Consider the following 20,371-nt stretch of genomic DNA (forward strand, 5'->3'; position numbering starts at 1 on the left):
AATAAGGTATATAATGTTTGTTTAGGAATCTTATTTACTAGCTGTAACACGCGTTAATGTAGTTTAGAATGAAAGAAAATGTATCCCTCAGTTATAGTACTTTTTTCTTGATGAAATATTACTAGATGATGACCGAGCCTTGCTCGTTTTTTCTTTTTTTGATAACGCCATCTTGTTGTGTCTTTAAAGCGGTTAGTTGCCCTCAATTAAGAAAAATAGTATTATTATTCGCCAATAGATGTCGGGAAGAGCTGATTATTGAAAACACGAATAAAACAACATTTTCTGAAAGTAAATCGTAGCTAGATCGATTTATCGCCCCCGAAATCCCCTGTATACTAAATTTTATGAAAATCGTTGGAGCCGTTTCCGAGATTCAGATTATATACATATATATTAATATAAAAGAATTGCTCCTTTAAAAGTATAAGATTTTCTGTGTGTTCTTTCCCGTAACTTTGATTACGAGTATGCAAAATTTCATGATCACCGGTAGAATGTGTACTAAGCAAACTCACTTTAACAACACCATTTTAATCAGTTCATATCTAGCAGACGTTCATAGTAAATATATGTTCTTAAAACAATACTTTACTTAAAACAATAAATTTACTGGTGGTAGGACCTCTTGTGAGTCCGCACGGGCAGGTACCACCACTCCGCCTATTTCTGCCGTGAAGCGTAATGCGTTTCGGTTTGAAAGGTAGGGCAGCCGTTATAACTATAGTGAGACCTTAGAACATATCTCAAGGTGAGTGGCACATTTACGTTGTAACCACTTAACAAGAGGTGGGCTGTGAGCTCGTCTACCCATTAAAGCAATAAAAAAAATTACAATGTACAACAAATTACGATTTAATTGGAAAAAAAATGTATTATGATTACCACATAAAAAACACAGATAGCATTAAATGATACATTATAGTAAAACATAAAGACGTCATACTAAGTTTACAAAAAAGGTTTTTGTATATTCAAATATGATACGATAATTTAGGCCAGTGCTTAATTATTACAAAATTATGATTTTACGCATTTTCATATACACACCAGTAAAACTGGTGGCATAAGATTAAGGCTTCAATGTGTTTCGAAGTGGGCAGTGTTATCCATGAGTTCCATTGCAGGCTTTAGGTTATAAAAATATGGAAGAAACATTTATAAGGCTTGAATTGAACATTGACCGTGCAAAATATTTCAAATCTTTGCAGGTTTCATCGAAGGATGTTCCCACACTAAACGGAATTCCAAATAAAAATACAATCGAATACAAAAGCTCATACAAAGCTTAAATTAAAAATATTTGTTTATTATAATTTTCTCAAATATTTCGAAACTGATTAGAATAAGTTTTTGAAATAAATAAACATTATTAGAAATAATAAAAAAAAATCTTATACCTACCTACCTAAAATTATAAAAAAATATCTCAAAAGTTTAGTCACGAAAGCAGCTGATGCCTTGTGCTCATTCAAAGTTTGCGGTTCGGGATACGTACAGTCGATCGCTAAAGCTCCGTAAAAAATATAATTTATTGTAATAAGTCGTCGTGAGTGTTCGGCCGCCGCTCGGCTCATCTCGCCTCTCACCCTTCGTCCCCCTACGAAGCGAACACTACTCAACTGCAATGGCTCTACACATTCAGTCGACTCGTAGCAGCGTCTGTGAACGGTCGCGCCACACGACGCTCCGAACGTATTTACGAACCGTGAAAACACGCTTATCACTAACGTGTATAATAACAATTCTGAAAACTATGTTTAAAAATCAACGATTTTAAACTTCAAATACTGTTGTAGAAAAAAATCATAACTTGGATTTTGTTAACTTTTTTCGTGCTGTTTTCTGGAGATTAAAAATTGTTTACGATCACGCTGGACATCGCCAAGTGTTTAATAGTGAATTAAACCATGTGCTTTAACAATACAAGAACTGTGTTAACTACGGCCGAAATAGACTTGGTAAATTGATGGATACTACACATCCGGCAAGGGGACAGCGCAAACGAACGCCGACGGAAAAAACATGACACTGAGCCTATCGTGCCCTGTTTTCTTTCTTCCTTGATATTTGATTTATCTCGCAATGGCTGTTCCTCGATTTTCATCAAGACAACTTCATATTAGCCGAATCATTATTTGGTTCATGGTTGGATTCAACGTCGCCGATCAGAGTTCTTTGCCGTTGAAATATGAAGCTCCGGATGATTGCCAGTGGTGGCTTCGGGGTCCGAACGACGCTCACGAAGTCTCACTGACTTGTAAACTTCGCACTATAAACAGTGAATTCGACACGACAAATTTTAGTGTCATACCATCAGAACATACAACCTCTCTAAGAATAGAGTGCAACGAAGAGATGATGTATAAAAGTTCATTAGACGATCGAAGTTTTGCACATTTAGTAAAACTGCGTGAACTTGTTTTAGATAACTGTAAAATTGGAAGATGGCCGCCTGGCGTACTTTCCGGCTTGAGAGACCTCCGTAATTTAACGATCCGAACGAAAAACACGGAGTGGGCCGCTATGAGTTTAGAGATAGCATCAGAAAGCTTTACCGCCGTTCGGCAGTTGGAAAAGTTGGATCTCAGCTTTAACAACATTTGGTCGTTTCCCGAGAACTTGTTTTGTCCGTTAACGAACTTGGTCTATTTGAATGTCTCTTCGAATCGTCTTCAAGATGTAAGCGATTTAGGATTCAGAGAACGCGCAGTTCATCAAGCGTTGATAAGTGAACAAGATGGACCGATACCTTCCACAGCATCGGCACACTCGACGTGTTCGCTAGACATCGAAGTCTTGGACGCCTCCAGCAATCATTTTGTGCTGATGCCAGAAAATGGATTTATGTCGCTACGTAGACTAAAGGAACTCCATATCCACGATAACGAAATTTCTATGGTAGCCGACAAATCACTATCCGGACTGAAACAATTGCAGATAATAGATCTCTCGAACAATAAGATCGTTGCTCTTCCCCAAGATCTATTTAAAGATTGCCGACCAGTGATAAAAGAAATATACTTACAAAATAACTCTATCAGTGTGCTTTCACCGAGTCTTTTCGCTAATTTGGAACAGCTGTTAGCACTGGACTTATCTAATAACCATCTAACAAGCACTTGGATAAATGAAAATACTTTCACTGGTCTCATAAGAATGGTATTGTTAAATTTGTCGAATAATAGACTAACTAAATTGGAACCGAAAATTTTCAAAGACCTGTACACTTTACAGATATTAAATGTTCAGCACAATATGCTTGAAAATATTGCTGCTGATACTTTTTCACCAATGAACAATTTACATACCTTGATTTTGTCCTACAACAAAATTACTCACATTGACGCTTATGCACTGAATGGTCTTTATGTTTTATCTTTATTATCGATTGATAACAATCGTCTCGAAGAACTTCACCCGAAAGCATTTCGTAATACATCTTCGTTGCAAGACTTGAATTTAAACGGGAATCGCTTAAAGAAAGTACCCATAGCACTAAGAAATATGCGATTGTTGAGAACTCTTGATCTTGGAGAAAATCAGATAACATCACTTGAAGAACCCGGCTTTGTCGGTTTGCATAATGTTTATGGGTTACGACTCATTGGAAATAAAATAGAAAATATAAGCAAAGATGTATTTTCAGATTTGCCTACGTTACAAATCTTGAATTTAGCACGAAACAAGCTGAAACATGTCGACGTTAATGCATTCGATACACTAACCAACCTCCAAGCAATTAGATTAGATGCAAACCGCCTCACTGATATACAGGGCCTATTTGTAAACATACCCTCTTTGTTGTGGCTAAACGTATCAGATAACCAAATAGAATGGTTTGATTATACTGTTATACCATCAGGACTTCAATGGTTGGATCTTCACAGCAACAACATCAAAGAATTAGGAAATAACTACCGCATGGACAAAGAGTTAAGGTTACAAACATTAGACGCGAGTTTCAATAAAATGACGAAAATATCAACTTATTCTATTCCCAGCAGCGTGGAGCTACTTTTCTTGAATGATAATCAAATTATACAAGTTGAGGCTCAAACTTTTGTTGGAAAAACCAATTTAACGAGAGTCGATTTGTATGCAAATCAGATAACTAGTATGGATCTCAATGCGCTTCGTCTAACTCCAGTCGATCCCGGCCGGCCGTTGCCCGAATTTTATATCGGTGGAAACCCATTTCAGTGTGATTGTACTATGGAATGGTTACAACGAATAAACAAACTCGATCATCTTAGACAACACCCGAGAGTGATGGACTTGGAAAGTATTTACTGCAAGTTGTTGTACAATCGTGAACGAACTTACATTCCGCTGATCGAAGCAGAATCATCGCAGTTTTTGTGTACATACAAAACTCACTGTTTTACGTTGTGTCAATGTTGTGATTTTGATGCCTGTGATTGTGAAATGACGTGCCCATCGAACTGTACGTGTTATCACGACCAGCCGTGGTCAGCGAATATTGTGGATTGTTCTGCGGCAGGGTATTCCGAAATACCCAATAGTATACCTATGGACGCTACTGAACTATATTTAGATGGTAATAATTTTGGTGGTTTAACAAGTCACGCTTTTATTGGACGTAAAAATTTAAAAATATTGTATGCAAATAATTCTAATATCGACGCTCTCTATAATAATACTTTTAGTGGACTAAAACGCTTAACAATTTTGCATTTAGAAAAGAACAATATAAAAGAGTTACTCGGTTTCGAACTATCGCCCTTAGAAAATTTACGAGAACTTCATCTTCAAGACAATAAAATACATTATATCGATAATAGGACTTTCATGGAGTTGAGGCATTTGGAAGTATTGCGATTGGAAGGCAACAATATTTATGGCTTTGCAGTATGGCAATTTACGATGAATCCGTATTTGGTGGAAATAAGTCTCTCTCGAAATCCTTGGTCATGTGACTGCCAATACATGCATAAATTTCGAAATTGGTTTAAGAACAACCTAGGTAAGGTTGAAGATGCAAATAAAATTACATGCGTATTCGACAATGTAACGAACGCCGTGGGCCCTCTTATGGCCGATTTCAATTCAACAATTTGCACGAGTCACGTTGGAGGGAGCTCATCTATAATCGAAAACCAAGTAATAAATGATTATCTTCCGTTACTGTTGATAGCCCTGTGTGTGTTCGTCGTGAGCTCGGCCTTAATATGCGGCGTGTTTTATTGGCGTCGTGAGCTAAGAGTATGGGTTTATTACCATTGTGGATTCCGAATGTGTTACAAAAGTACAACTTTCGACGAAGAAGCCGACAAAGATCGCCTTTTCGACGCTTACATAAGTTATAGCGTCAAAGATGAGGCTTTCGTCGCTCAAATGCTAGCGCCTGGCCTAGAATCCACCGATCCCAGTTTCCGTTTATGTCTACATTACCGCGATTTTAACGCTTCGGCGTACGTTGCGGATACGATAATAGAGGCCGTCGAGTCGTCAAAGAGGACGATCATTGTCCTATCTAAAAACTTTATCAACAATGAATGGTGTCGTTTCGAATTTAAGACGGCACTACACGAAGTACTGAAAGAGAGACGAAGAAGACTGATAATAATATTGCTAGGCGATATACCGAATAGGGACATCGATCCGGAGTTGCGTTTATGTTTGAAGGCGAATACGTGCATCGAATGGGGTGATAGACAGTTTTGGCAAAAGTTGAGGTTCGCGATGCCGGACTTGCGGAAGTGTCAGTATCACCGTTCCACAGTGAATATTTACGCTTCGGTGTCACCAGTGGGGGCAGGACGGGCGGCGGCGCCGCCCCCACCACCACCGCCGGGCAAGCTCCCCCCTCTGTTGGGCGACGGCCTGGCCATACCAGCCGGGGTCCACACGCGCGACCATCACACCCACCGCATGCCACCTCAAGCGCAGCTCTGGGCGTAGCGTATGCTCCAACGCAGGTAAACAGACACTGAGTACTTGCAACGCTTAAGCGTATTAGTCCAATAAATCGTGATAATTGTTTTAAGGTTGTTCCATATGATATTTATTTTATCTTTACGAATTGTACGTAAGTCTGAAGCTATGTTGCATTTATTTGAAGTATAGATTATGTAATCATAGTTTTTTTTTTTTGTTTTATGTTTGTGGGTTAACGTCCCGAGTTCTGCGATACTAATTTAATTATTTTTTGGTTGTATATATTGTTTTTGTAAAACATACACACGACGACGTAAAGATCACATAGACTCACACGCATTATTTAATTTTAATTGAATGCCAAAGTTATGAACTCTTAAATATTGTACAGCATAATTTAATTATAGTTAATTATAAAGTAAGAAATGTAAATTATGATTTTGTAAATACTATGTATATAATGAAAGAAAATTATAGAAAAGAAACCACGAAATACACACTAAGCAATTATTTGTTTTTGTTTTATTTTTTGTTCCTAATTTTGTATTTTTTTATTTTGCTAAGTATTTCTTGTTTCATTTGCTTCTACTATTTGAGTTGATTTATTTTGAATTTGACAATCTAAGCTACAGAATATTTTTCTTTGGAAACTGCTTTGAATCTATAAAAATATCATTAAATACGTATAAAACATTTATGTTAGTAATTTTGTTAATACTTGTATTGAAAAAATATATTACGCATAATATATTAAATAATGCATTGAAAAGTAGTTTTATCTATTGACAAGCTATAAGCCATAAGGACGCTTACAGGTACAATCTTCACAAGAAGTATGAGTGAAGAGAACATGGGTTCTGTACGCCGAATAGTTGAATTTGATCCACTAACCTGCTGAATGACTTTATCTTGAGTCTACGAAATACTAAATTTCATAGAAGATTTAAAAGACTAGGATTCACTAGGTACATTACATAATAAAACTTATTACCGAGGAATTATTTTGATATTTGAAAAGTCTAAATTAGATAATATTTATTTACTACATAGTATAAAACAAAGTCGCTTTCTCTGTCCCTATATCCCTTTGTATGCTTAAATCTTTAAAACTACGCAACGGATTTTAACGCGGTTTTTTTAATAGATACAGTGATTGAAGAGGAAGGTTTATATGTAAAATAACATCCATTAAATAGTGGAGAAATCAATAATAAATTACAGTTTCCGAAGCGAAGCGAGGGCGGATCGCTAGTACACTATATAGGTCGGCAAACGCATCAGCTCATCAGCAGTGTCCCAGCTGATGTTACGTGGTTATTGGAGCCAAATGAATTCAAAAGCTGAACACTCAACTTGGCACTAGGTTGCAGTCTCTGTCCTGTATAGTAACTGCTCATCTTATGAGCGGGATCGCATACCTTCTTCACCTAACTAATATGGTGTTAAATAGGTTATTAATAATGTAAGCCAACACGGGTAAATACCACCGTCTTGCCTGTTTTTATCGCGAAGTAGTCCAGCATTTTAGGTTCCACTGTCCACATAACACGAAGTGGTTCCCGAACGTAAGCAAAAATAATTAAACGAATTTAAATCTATATCTATAAAAATGAATTCCTGTTTGTTAGTCTCGCTAAAACTCGAGAACGGCTGCACCGATTTGGCTAACTTTGGTCTTGAATTATTTGTGGAAGCCCAAAGAAGGTTTAAGATATAGATAAATATGAAAATGCTCGGAATTTAATAAAAATAATAATTTTGTTTTCCCTTTGATGTTTCCCCCGTCGGACGGATTGCGTTTGTTTGTTTTAAGTTTATTTTATACAAAAGTTTAGGTCTTTTATTTATCGATTGAGGCACTACGAAGTCTGCCAGGTCAGCTAGTTTATTAATAAAAATTGATGAAAACATATTGAAGACGGTTGTTTTGTTTGGAAAATCCCAGTCTTGAAGGTCGTTTAGAATCTCTGGTTCTTTAAAGATACGCAAGTAGTTCCAAGGAGAGTGATGTTAGGATGAAAAAATCCGGTCATGTGTTGTTAATCACCTCACTAATTGGTATTGGATAAATCGGTTTATTCCCAGTGATGATTTTTGTCACTTATCATTCTTTTATGAATGTCTTCGTACTTTTTACTATATTTCGTGAGTTAGTATCTTTTAAAAAAACACGCATTAGGAAGAATGATCACGGTTGAAATAGGTACACTGATATTGACTACCGGTGCATTAGACTGGGTTGAACTCTTTTAAATTTACACAGAAACATCAAAACCAAGAAGTACTGTATTCAAGAAAAATAAACTGGGCAATACGTTTTAACTACTAGAATAATTAGAACAGATTAATCGTTCTTGAAATGTTATTGGCCGCTTGTACAATTATTTCGATTCAAAAAAGGATTCAATAACTAACCATAAATTAGATTCTATATCCATAAATGCCGATAGAAGTACTTTTATCATGTATAACAACATGGTGCTTTCAGTTCTGTTTGTCAGTGAATTTAAAGCTAGAAGCGGATTAAGTGAGCTAAAGTAAAGGCGAAGTTTCCTTCGACACGAGTTTAAGTGAAGATCACAAGACCAATGATCCACCAAACTTAGGTTTACAAGGTACTCTAAAGTTTTAAACTTAGGAACGTGGATCTATCTCACAAAACCGGAAACGCGATTACATCAGACGTAATTTATGGATGGGGAAAAACGAGGCAGAGAATATTAGTTTAGTTCCAAATAGTTGACTAATTAAATTAAAACACTTCTATTGTTTGGTTTCGTATTTATTGAACCTGATCATTCAATTTTAGACGTTTCTATTAATAAGTATTAAAATTAGTAGCACTAATTAAAAGAACATAAAAATATTGTGCAGTTGCATGAGTGTGTGTTCACTTACAGTAGAAATGAAAATTTTCAGAATTATTCTATTTTATTCTGTTACAGGCCAAATCTTATAAATGCATATAGTATTTATAATGTTACCTAATGTTATAATGCCTTGTTAGTGTCGCTTTTTCGTTTCAAACCACAACGGTGCTAAAAAAATCACTTCTATATTAAATGAGCTAGGTTTTCTCCCGTTCTATGGGAACCAGAATAATTTTACGCGAACTAATATAATCGTATCCTTAATATGATTTATCTTTAACAAAGAGACTGACTGACTCAAAGGTGCAACAGTCGTCACTAAACCAACTAGATAATCATAATAGTTTTCAGTTTATATCTATGAAGATTTCATTACCTGTCTTTCATGTTAAATTATTATACGGAAGAAATAAGAGTAACAAACTAAAACATATTTTCTTAATTCTTAAAAAAAAAAGTCTTAATATTTGCATCGTGTCACGCTAATCGGTCACAATCAGTCCCTGTGGCGGCATCTAGTCGTCAACTCATGAAACTCGCATAAACATCCCGCAAACGTATCAAAACACGATCAACATCTGCCATTTTTATTCGCGCTCGTGTCAAAGAACAGATGGATCATAGTAAAGTTAATAGGGAAACTTGTTCTCTACCGAGTGTGGGGAATTGCCGTGCGAATTTATGTCTTGTTGTGAGTTTATGAAGGGATATGAACTGACCTTTCGCCGGCCGTAAATTCTTGGCCGTAGGCAGTTCCGTAGCTTCGAGATTTGGCGAAGGTATTTAGCGATAAAATATTTGAACATATAGCTTAGCACTTTACCTTAAAATATAGGTGTTGTAAAACCTGTACTCGCAATTTCAAGTATTAATTATATGACTTACAACAAGCCGATCCTTGACCTGCAAAATTTTAAAACGATAGATTAAATTTTACTTTTTTTTTATTGCTTAAATGGATGGACGAGTTCACAGCACACCTGGTGTTAAGTGGTTATTGAAGCCCATAGACAACTACAACGTAAATGCGTCCCCCACCTTGAGATGTAAGTTCTAAGGTCTCAGTATAGTTACAGCGGCTGCCCGACCCTTCAAACCGAAACGCATTACTGTTTCACGGCGGAAATAGGCAGGGCGGTTGTACCTACCCGTGCGGACTCACAAGAGGTCCACCAGTAATAATAATAATAATAATACTAATAATCCATAACTTCCTTTTAGATTCTCCATATATTTCTAAATAAAGTGCAAAGCAGCCGAACTAAACCGATAAGACACTTTTGAAAAATTTTCCTTGCACGTTTTCTATGCATTTAGCGACGGTTTCTAATGTATACTATTGTTAGAGGTTCGAGTTAACTTACAGTTGACTTAGTGCTTAATAAAGCTGTTCTTTTGTACCAATCTTTCCAAGACTTTCGCAATGAATAAGACATTTTTAATGATAAAAAAGTATATTCCAATAAACCCTAGGATTCATAAATGAAAAATAGTTATACTAAATCTTATACCTACACCTTACACCAATCACTTGCTTTACAGCAAAGTGAAAACGCTGACCATGTCTTCGTCGCTTCTTCCAGCAAATATCACAACCCCTAAAACTCCTGGCTGAAAAAAATTATGAGAAAATGTTTTATTTCAAAGCGTATCCTTAATTTGTATATAAACATTAGTGACTCTCCTATAAATTTGCGTTTTCTAATGAAAATTACAAAGCCGCTCCAAAATTTATAGAGGTCAGAGAAATTTTCACGGTAAATGTTCTAAACAGTAATTTGTGGTGTAATTATGGAATGATTAAACTCTTATATACACACGACTGAAATACTTAATTATTTCATTAAATAAATTTAGGCGTTGTTTATATTTTTCTCGAGATATATAATTTAATTACATTCAAAGTTACTGGTATTAGCCGTTTTTTAATAGAATTCTATGCCTTTGTAAAAACGCGACATTGATCTACGTACCATATTTTTTACATAACACAACGTCTGGTGGTGATTATTGTTTATCGCAATTCTCATTGAACTTTAAGTTCGTTTGATTACGAAAAGAAACAAAAACTATGGAACCTTCTTCACACTCGAATATGAATATTTTTACCATTTATTATTTATCTAAAAAAAACTGGTATTATCTGAAATGTTAAGGAGATTAATTAAAGTTTCATGATAATATCATTGTTTTCAATCTTGTATAGTGACCAAAAAGTCATCGTGGTCCAAACGGACTACGTCTATATTCGAATCGAGCAGACAGGAATGGATTTTTCTAATGAAAAACGTACTTAAGTGATTCTCACGAATAATTTATACTTTTTTTTTCCTACCTATGCTGATAGCCTTGAGAGGCTATTTTAGCTTCACCCTAACCGGTGTAGGTGAGCTCGTGGGGCTTAAGCCGGAGTGTTGCTAACACTGACCCTAGCAAGAGCAGTGCTTCGCAGAATCTAGCACCGGATCGGAAACGCGACCCACTGAGAAGATCCGGCGAGGAACACAGTGGGCTGTGTCTATGGGAGACTTATATGATGAAGGAATAACATCATGAAATAAAAATCAAACCAGCAAAAAATATAATTTGAATCATTTTTAGACAATCTAGACCTCAAGTGTCAAGGTTATACGTAGTGATATCTAATGGCTCCACCACCACCAGGTGAAAAAGACATTCACTAGTCTTTGTAATTAAAAATAAATCTTATTTTATTTCTGTTTATATTAGATAGGGATATTCAAAACGGATGCCAATTCCATTACCCATATATTTCTAAGCACATTAAGATAAGCTCGCTTAAAAAGATTGTCTCCACAAAAGACCCATCTGCTGGAAAATGCCATATGGCTTGACAAAAGACGCATGCGCAATTTAATAGTGTCCTAGTTTAAAAGGAGAAGAAGATCCTTTGAATTCCATATGAACATATGCAAGAAAAAAACCCTATATTGTCATTCGATAATCCTTTACGTACTCCAGAAATGTCACCGTCAGAGATCAACTTTCATCCGAGCAACGGTTTGCGTAACTCAATACATTTAACAGGATAATAAAAAGTATGGGATTTCCGTCACAATTCTTACAGCGATACGAGTTAATATTGTTTGTTAATCACATGTCAACCACAGACCGCAAAACGATGACAATAGTGCCACAGATAATGTCTCATCCCTTAATCACATGCACCGGTGCACCCGAAAAAATGTTTGTCCGAACCGTTTGTATTCATTCGTTCGCCCAAATATCTATTTTCGTTAATGTCTATTTGTGCATTTACAAACGTGCGTACAGCTTTATTTATCTCGAGTAGAATTTGTTTTTAAAATGTTTAGGCTCAACGTTCTGATGTCTTGTTCTAATTTCAAACGCTTGTACACGTTCGAAGAATGTCATTTAAATGCGAGCGTTAATCCATTGTGGATTTCGTTAATTTCAATGACAGGGGCCGTGAGACGCCGTACTTTTTGGAGTCGTTAATTCAATCCGGAACTCGGCGAAGAATTCGAATTGTACGTCGGCTGTGAGAAATTTCGTAGTACGGTAAATACCTCTACTGGGAGACCGTCATTATGTCGAGTCCATTGCGAGTTTCCCAACATTACGGTTTGATGTCGCTTTAGTATCCTTCCGATAATAAATCTCGCGAGCGCACTGCGGTCTAGAGGCAATTAAAACAAAAATGTTCGTAAAGTTTATCTCATAAAAGCGTAGTACCTAACAGTAAAATTGAAAAGTTTTATACGATCATTTCAACAAATAGAATCGATTCCATTGTCATATAAGTTAAACTACATAAAATGAACCTTAACCTGTAATGGAGCGAGGGACCCGCAAGGGAATATTGTTCTCTCAATATTAATAGACTTGCCCAACGACCGGGCGAAACCATATTAAACTACACCACACGCGTATTATCAAATTAGACTATGAATCAAAACGCCCCTAGAGTGCGTCTTTATTTGCGTATACGGCTTATAAATACTGTATAACTGTAGGCCTTCTCCAAAGGGTACGTGGTTTATATAACTAAGAGGCGGCGGTTTCTAGTGCCGAGTGCCAATAATTGACTATCAAAGTTGATATATAGCTTTCTCGGCGGCTTGACGCCGATAGGAGTATGAGTTATAGGCTTTAGTACCCCGGGGAAGGCGAGGCGTTTTGTTACGTCGTACTAAACTGGTCTCACATTTAGTGTCAACATTATATAACCATCCGAGTGGCTGACATAAAACGCAGTGACGTCACTGCTAAAGTACTTTTCTTTTAAATACACCAATAAAAACATTGAATCCAAATTAGAACTCACGTTCATTATTTTGACCAATGACAAATTGACTCGTATAAGGATTTTTGCTTGTACGAAATAAATACCAGCGTATTAATGGTTGATTTTCTTAAGCGTAGTTCTTTTTTCCTCGTTGATGTTTATCACATGATAAACACCATGTATTTGCATTTATCCACTAAAATTCAAACATACAAAACAGTCACCCTGTCACTACTATCGGTCTCAAATGATTAAATATTGACGGTATGCCTACGTAATTCAGAGGCTGCATTGCTTAAGGTTGTGCTATGAAATTTTAATCAAAGTTCGTGGCCCCTTGTGTATCTGAACGGATACGGTTTAATGGGTCCCGTACCGTTTCTGCGTCAGTTGTTCGCTTCGATGTTTTGATAAAGTATTTGCATCGTTATTAGGTTCGTTACACGGCAGCGATAGATTCACAATTCAACATTCGTCTTGTATGTATTCACGTGGCAATATAATTAAAACGATTAGCTGTATTCAAACGGTATTGCCCAGGATTTTTTTCCTACCTATTCTAGTAACTTCGAAGGGTTATTCTAGATTCGCCGAATTACTAGGTAAGCTCACGAGGCTCGAACCTGATGACGTTGCTAACATGAACCCTAGCAGGAGCCGTGCTTCGCAGAATCTACCACCGAATCGGAAACGCGACCAACTGAGAAGATCTGCGCGAGAAACTGCCCTGTTAGCAATACTGTACTGTTTTTATACCATTATTAATCTTGCTGTATTCTGAAGACCCACTTAAGGATTATAACTTAAAACCTAATTTGGTCTAAAACAAATGCAATAGGAAATGTCAAAAGTTCATTCTCCTGACAGACCCAAAAATAGGATTGCATCCATCTTTTAGTCGCGTTGACACATGCTCGATCATTAGTTCAACTTCGCGGCAAAAAAGTCGGTTACCAACGAAAACCCATTAATATTATTTTGTTTCATGAATGTAATTTGTAAAATTTACTGCTGCAAACTAATAGCATCGTATCCGGTGAAATATTAGATTTCTTTAAGATTTCGTTTTGAGTAAGAAGCCTGAGAACATATTTATGTGTCAGCTAACAGCAATAATCGTTGGAGAGACTCATCAAATAACGTTAAAACAGTATATTATTATTTATGCCATAACGTGAGTCGGGCATCAGGTGTGGTCTTTAACGCGGCTATTTTTATTTTGTAAATCTGACGTATATAAATCACCGAACGTATCTGTTGAGGCTACTCAAATTTAGTTTTTTTTTTGAAGCATCTAGCTACATTAATTTGTATGGTCATAAACAGAAAGCGCTTCGAGTTTTAGAAGAGTTAAAGAGAAATACTAGCGGTTGTTCATACTTTATAGGTCTTTATGATTTTTTCATTCTATTTATAAAAAAATCCCATTAATAATTTTGCATAGAATTACTAATCAGTCTTAGCATTTATCATATCATTTATCATAATAATTTTTTTATTGCAAAATTTTACAAAAAACTCGCCCCATCATTCACTCCCTCTAATTTTCGGAAACATACCAATTTAAAAACAAAAGAAATACAGTTCTATGTCATAACGCATAGAATTGATAACGAATATTTCAAATTAATTATTCTAACAATAAATGATTTACGAGGCCCACATTATTTGCTGTACAGTATTTGATCTTTGCTTAGCATACACACATTTAAATCATAGTTTTACGATTGGTTCACTAGGTACTCCATCATACAAACGAGACGACCAATCAAATTTATTTATCCACCTACACGTTCTATTATAATGATTACCATCATCAAATTTTGCATTGTAGCCGCCTACTCATTTGTATTGTTTAATTGAGCTGATACCGTTTTTTTTATTTAATTGCAACAACCTTATTAGAAGGCGGAAAACAGAACTGTGTTTGATTAGTTTGTTTGGTTGAATTTCAATGATGGATTGATCATGAACATGACATGGTCGGTGATTACGTATTTGTCAGGAGCTTTGAGTTTTTTTTTGACGTCATATTTGCTTGACACTGAGTGGTGATTAAAGGTTTAAAAAACTGCAAAATGTATAGCGTGGTATAGCTAAATATTATGTTCACTGTGTTAAGTATCTTGGTTTTTTTTTTATTGCTAGATGGGTGGACGAGCTCACAGCCCACCTGGTGTTAAGTGGTTACTGGAGCCCATAGACATTTACGACGTAAATGCGCCACCCACCTTGAGATATAAGTTCTAAGGTCTCAAGTATAGTTACAACGGCTGCCCCACCCTTCAAACCGAATCGCATTACTGCTTCACGGCAGAAATAGGCGGGGTGGCGGTACCCACCCGCGCGGACTCACAAGAGGTCCTACCACCAGTAAAAAAGTGGTATCAGTGGTATCTTGTATATCAAAAAGAAATATATTGAAGAACTATTGGTCAAAGATTGGTCTTTTACCAAACACAGACCCGACTTCCATATAAAACTGAGGCCTCCAATACCAATTACTACCCTTTGATTGCAAGTATGCAACTAGGAATTTGGAATGGTTTTCAGAACTGTACACTTTGCAGCTATCCATTACATTTTCAATGACCTCATACTATAAGGCCCTGCATGACCGACTTTGACATAATCTATGACATTTTTAGTCATGTAAAGAATAAAATACATAGTTTGAATGCGTTGCGTATCCTACCTGGACAGCAACCGCATTGTGTTTTTATTATTTTTTTATTGCTTTGATGGTTGGACGAGCTCACAGCTGGTGTTAAGTGGTTATTGGAGCCCATAGACATGTACAACGTAAATGCGCCACCTTGAGATATAAGTTCTACTCAGATCTCAGTATAATTACAACGGCTGCCTAACCCTCCAACCGAAACGCATTACTGCTTCACGGCAGAAATAGGCAGGGTGGTGGCACCTACCCGTGCGGACTCACAAGAGGTTCTACCACCAGTGAAATCTCATTACCGCTACACATCAAATGGACCTCGTTTGGCAATTTACATAGTACCTTCACAAACGTACACTCAAGTTTTTAGAATAATGCCATTCAAGTTATTCTTCAAGAAATCATTAGCTCAAAGCCAAAAAAAACATTACAACACAAACACTCGATTAATCATGAAAAGTTTGTACCAACTAAAGTAGGTGGGTAGGTACTCTTATCATTTATTTATCAGTAGCCCACGAGGTGCTCGGCAAAGAATAAGTTTCGGCTGTACTAACTCAAACATTACTTATTCCTCGAGCAGAATTACGCAGCTTTATCTTTGACTAAAAGGAAACGAGGAAAACTCTCTGATATGATTTTCTTACACTCACCGCTACTTTGTAACGTTATTACGAACACCACCTTATGTAACTTTTGTACAGAGAAACATTTTATCATCTCATAAAACAAACTAAACTTAATAATGGCTCTAACGAACAAACATTAAACTCTCTCCCCGAATATTCCCACCGAGATGATGCCGAATCAACTTCAGATGATTATGCAGCGTTAAAAATATTTACTACTAAAGCTAAAAATGAGTTAACACCTGTTCTCAAAACGCGTCGATTGAAGTAACCGTGGCTATAAATATAGTTAAAGAAGAAAACCCGCATCCTCTAACGCCTAAGGTCAAATTTAATTATCATATGTATGAAGAACATACGACTGCTACGCCTACAGTCGTTTATAAATCAGAAAACCGAATACACCAACAGTTCAATAGGCAACCTAAACAATAGTTTAAATAATTCCTATGTTCATGTGTAATTATTAAGGAACGTTTTAAATACATAAATCAATGAATAAATTAGAGACTGTTATTACATTTGATTTAGATGGCAGCTCATCTTTTACAAACAAATGGCGGTGGAACTAACAAATTACATTATTTTTATAAAATCCGAATAAAATTTCATCCGATTTGTTGACAATAAACGCGATTTTAGTTGTGTGTGTGTGTGTGTGATAAAAAAAACTGCAAAAATAATGTACAAAGCTGCTTTCAGACTACGCTATAATATAATAGCATATAGTATATTATATAGCTCATAGCACAACAATATCGCACACCATACATTTTTATGGACACGCTTACACTGTACTGTACTATAAATTATTAGCTTACTACATACTGCTATACTATATGGCACTATAGTATAGCGTAGTCTGAAAGCAGCTCAAGCCATATCAAAACCATAAGTAATGTCATTTTTTCTTTGTCATTCATGAAAGTGTCTTTTAAATGTAAATATTACTAACTTTTTTCAGGATAATAACAACCTACACTCAGTGTTCAGTATAAAGTTTGCCTTAATTTCCAAAAAGGTTTTCAGACTTGGTATTGTTCCAAACGTTAAAAGGCAATTTTCAAAAAAACATCTAAGTCTATTTCACTTAATGGCTGTCAATCAACAAAATTCTTTTAGAGCCCGATTCGAAAACATTTTTAGATTTTTCTAAAATAAATCCTTTGAATTCAAAGATACAGAGATGTATCTCTGTGGCACATTCGAAATAACTAACTGTTTTATAATACATATACATATTAAATGCCATTTATAAAAAATTGATTGACTTCCACGGTGAAGGAATAACATCGTGTAATAAAAATCAAACCCGCAAAATTATAATTTGCGTAATCACTGGTGGTAGGACTTCTTGGGAGTCCGCACGGGTAGGTACCACCACCTCGCCTATTTCCGCCGTGAAGCAGTAATGCGTTTCGGTTCGAAGGGTGGGGTAGCCGTTGTAACTATACTGAGATCTTAGAACTTATATCTCGAGGTGGGTGGCGCATTTACGTTGTAGATGTCTATGGGCTCCAGTAACCACTTAACACCAGGTGGGCTGAGAGCTCGTCCACCCATCTAAGTAATAAAAAAAAATCAATATAATATGTAAGTAATCAAAACAACTTTAACGATTTATTCTGGAGCTTTTAATTTTCAATGTCTGAATACTTTTAAATTGTCGTGTTCGCGGACGACTAAAGTGAAGATTTGCGTGTTATCGTAACGACCGTCCAATTTTTAATAAAGTATACTTAGTGATATTTGGAGACGCAGCGAAATGTCACTAAGTGATGACTTGAAATACTATGACGTGTACTAATGATCTCTCTTACTACTTATATTATTACTCATTTTTATTAGTAGAGATGTACCCTGTTTTTTTATATGATGTTACTCTTTTACTTCGGAGATCATTTAAAAATTGATACCTGCATACGGGATTTGAGCACCAGCATAGTCGCATTGCTCAATACAAGTACAACAGGCGCCTTATCCTTTAGGCCATGACAAGTATGTAAATTGGCATAATCTAGACGATACTCTAGATACTCTAGACTAGAAGATAATCTAGACGAACTGTGAGCTTGCACAATCACTACCAAATTCTGTCGCGGAGCATTTATATGTTTCAGCCTATAACCGATAACCCAAAACTAAAACATTAACGCGCTTTTAAAATCTTTTAGTCACAATCTGTCTTTAAAAGAAATGAATTACGGTTAGCTTAAGCGAGACAAAGAAATATAAATCTACAACTGAAACATCGTTTAAAATCACCGATTCAATTAATTCCCAAATGTAATGACCAAATCAACCCTAAATTATTAAGGGTTCATCTATCACTATAAATTATTCAAACAAAAAAAAAAGGAACAACTATTACCATTTAACTCACTAAGGTCCTAATCAACAATAAAGTAAAAAGTCTTTGAAAGAATCTCATGTTCTTTTATTTCACTGTGTATATGAAATGGTAATTAAGAAGAGAACCGTAGCGGTCATCCTTCGAACTGACTTTTAACGCATCCCTAACACATTGACCGAAAAAAAATAATGTTATCGAAAATTTATTACCATTGATTTTACTTTTATTGCAGATTCGTTGTGTATTGGTTTTGATGCGTAATAAAAAATAAGATTTTCGCGTATTTTTATAATATTATAATTATTTTCTTGTGACGACGAAGATAATGAAAATTTGTCATAACTATGTATAAATATTTGCCCATAGCACAAAAAGCTCCACACAAAAAGCTTGTGCGACAAGCTTTATCTCAAGGTCCCTAATTCAAAGCATTCAAGAAGAGCTAATATGTTTTAAAATACGTTTGGGATCACAATTGCTTTATATAACGTCTGATGAAATACAGAAATCGTTTCCAGTTACATTGTATCTGCGGTTTGATCCTTTGAGACTCCGACCGTATAAGGATTAGGAATTCGTGCGGATTTGCTTAAAGGGGAAGAAGGGGGAAAATTGAGAATTGTTTTCTCTACCGCACATTGCGCAAAGCCCTATCTTCCGTACCGAAATGTTTGAGGCCGGGCACAATATATTGAATTCTCTTTCCTGTAATTTGAATGAAACTGCTATGTTGTATGAATGAAGAGTGTTTGATGTGGTAGTTGTTTTTTAGAGAACTTAATTGAATTATCTCGATATTTAAAGTCCAAGATCCCGTGGTAGGCCCAAGAAACGTTGGTAGGATGTGGTAAAGGCGGATATTGATGAAAATAACCTCACCTTGAAGGGTATAGAAGGCCGGGCAAACTGGAGGAGTTTAAGTAGGAAAGCTGACACTGGCACTGGATCGGGAAAACGCTAGGAATAAGAATATGTCAATAGTTAATTACTGTTCGAATGTCTTGATGAAAACGCCTTTGGCTCAATAAGTAAATGTTGTCTCTTATTCAATCCTGAGTTATGTTTAAATTTTTTTTTATTTTTTTTTTATTTCTTTATTGCTTAGATGGGTGGACGAGCTCACAGACATCTACAACGCAAATGCGCCACCCATCTTGAGATATAAGCTCTAAGGTCTCAAGTATACTTACAGTTATATGAACTTGCAGATATGATAATAATATGAGTTATGTAATAAAATAAATCTTGGAATAATAATTTGCACAGATACTGGTTATAAGGTGGCATGCTGTGAGTCCGCATGGACCGATAGAGCTTCACTCATGCATTCCGTTCATTGAAGATAAGAATAGCCGTTATTCCACAATATGTCACGGTACACTTGCGGTGAGTGGTCACCGTTGCCCATGGACATTAACAATATCAGAGGCACAGTCACCTCGCTGTTTACCAATAAATATTGTTATGAAGTCGTCGTGGCCTAAAAGATAAGACGTCCGGTGCATTCAATGCACCGGTGTTCGAATCCCGCAGGCGGGTACCAATTTTTCTGATGAAATACGTACTTGGCAGATGTTTACGATTGACTTCGACGGTGAAGGAACAACACCGTGTAATAAAAATCAAAACCCGCATCTTTCCTATTTCTGCCGTGAAACAGTAATGCGTTTTGGT

The 20,371-nt window shown here is 36.1% G+C and overlaps 1 protein-coding gene across 1 annotated transcript in view; it reads left to right on the forward strand.

The window, feature by feature from the left end:
• Window positions 1–1,619: 1,619 nt before the first annotated feature.
• Window positions 1,620–20,371, forward strand: part of LOC101744630 (toll-like receptor 6) — a 130,193-nt gene continuing 111,441 nt past the window's right edge. Inside the window, exon 1 of the mRNA XM_012697885.4 lies at window positions 1,620–5,942. Within this exon, the coding sequence (XP_012553339.2) occupies window positions 2,086–5,925 (3,840 nt within the window). The 5' untranslated portion in view covers window positions 1,620–2,085 and the 3' untranslated portion in view covers window positions 5,926–5,942. The remainder of the gene's footprint in view (window positions 5,943–20,371) is intronic.

The sequence above is a fragment of the Bombyx mori genome, chromosome 23 (genome assembly GCF_030269925.1).
Source record: "Bombyx mori chromosome 23, ASM3026992v2".
Taxonomy (NCBI): domain Eukaryota; kingdom Metazoa; phylum Arthropoda; class Insecta; order Lepidoptera; family Bombycidae; genus Bombyx; species Bombyx mori.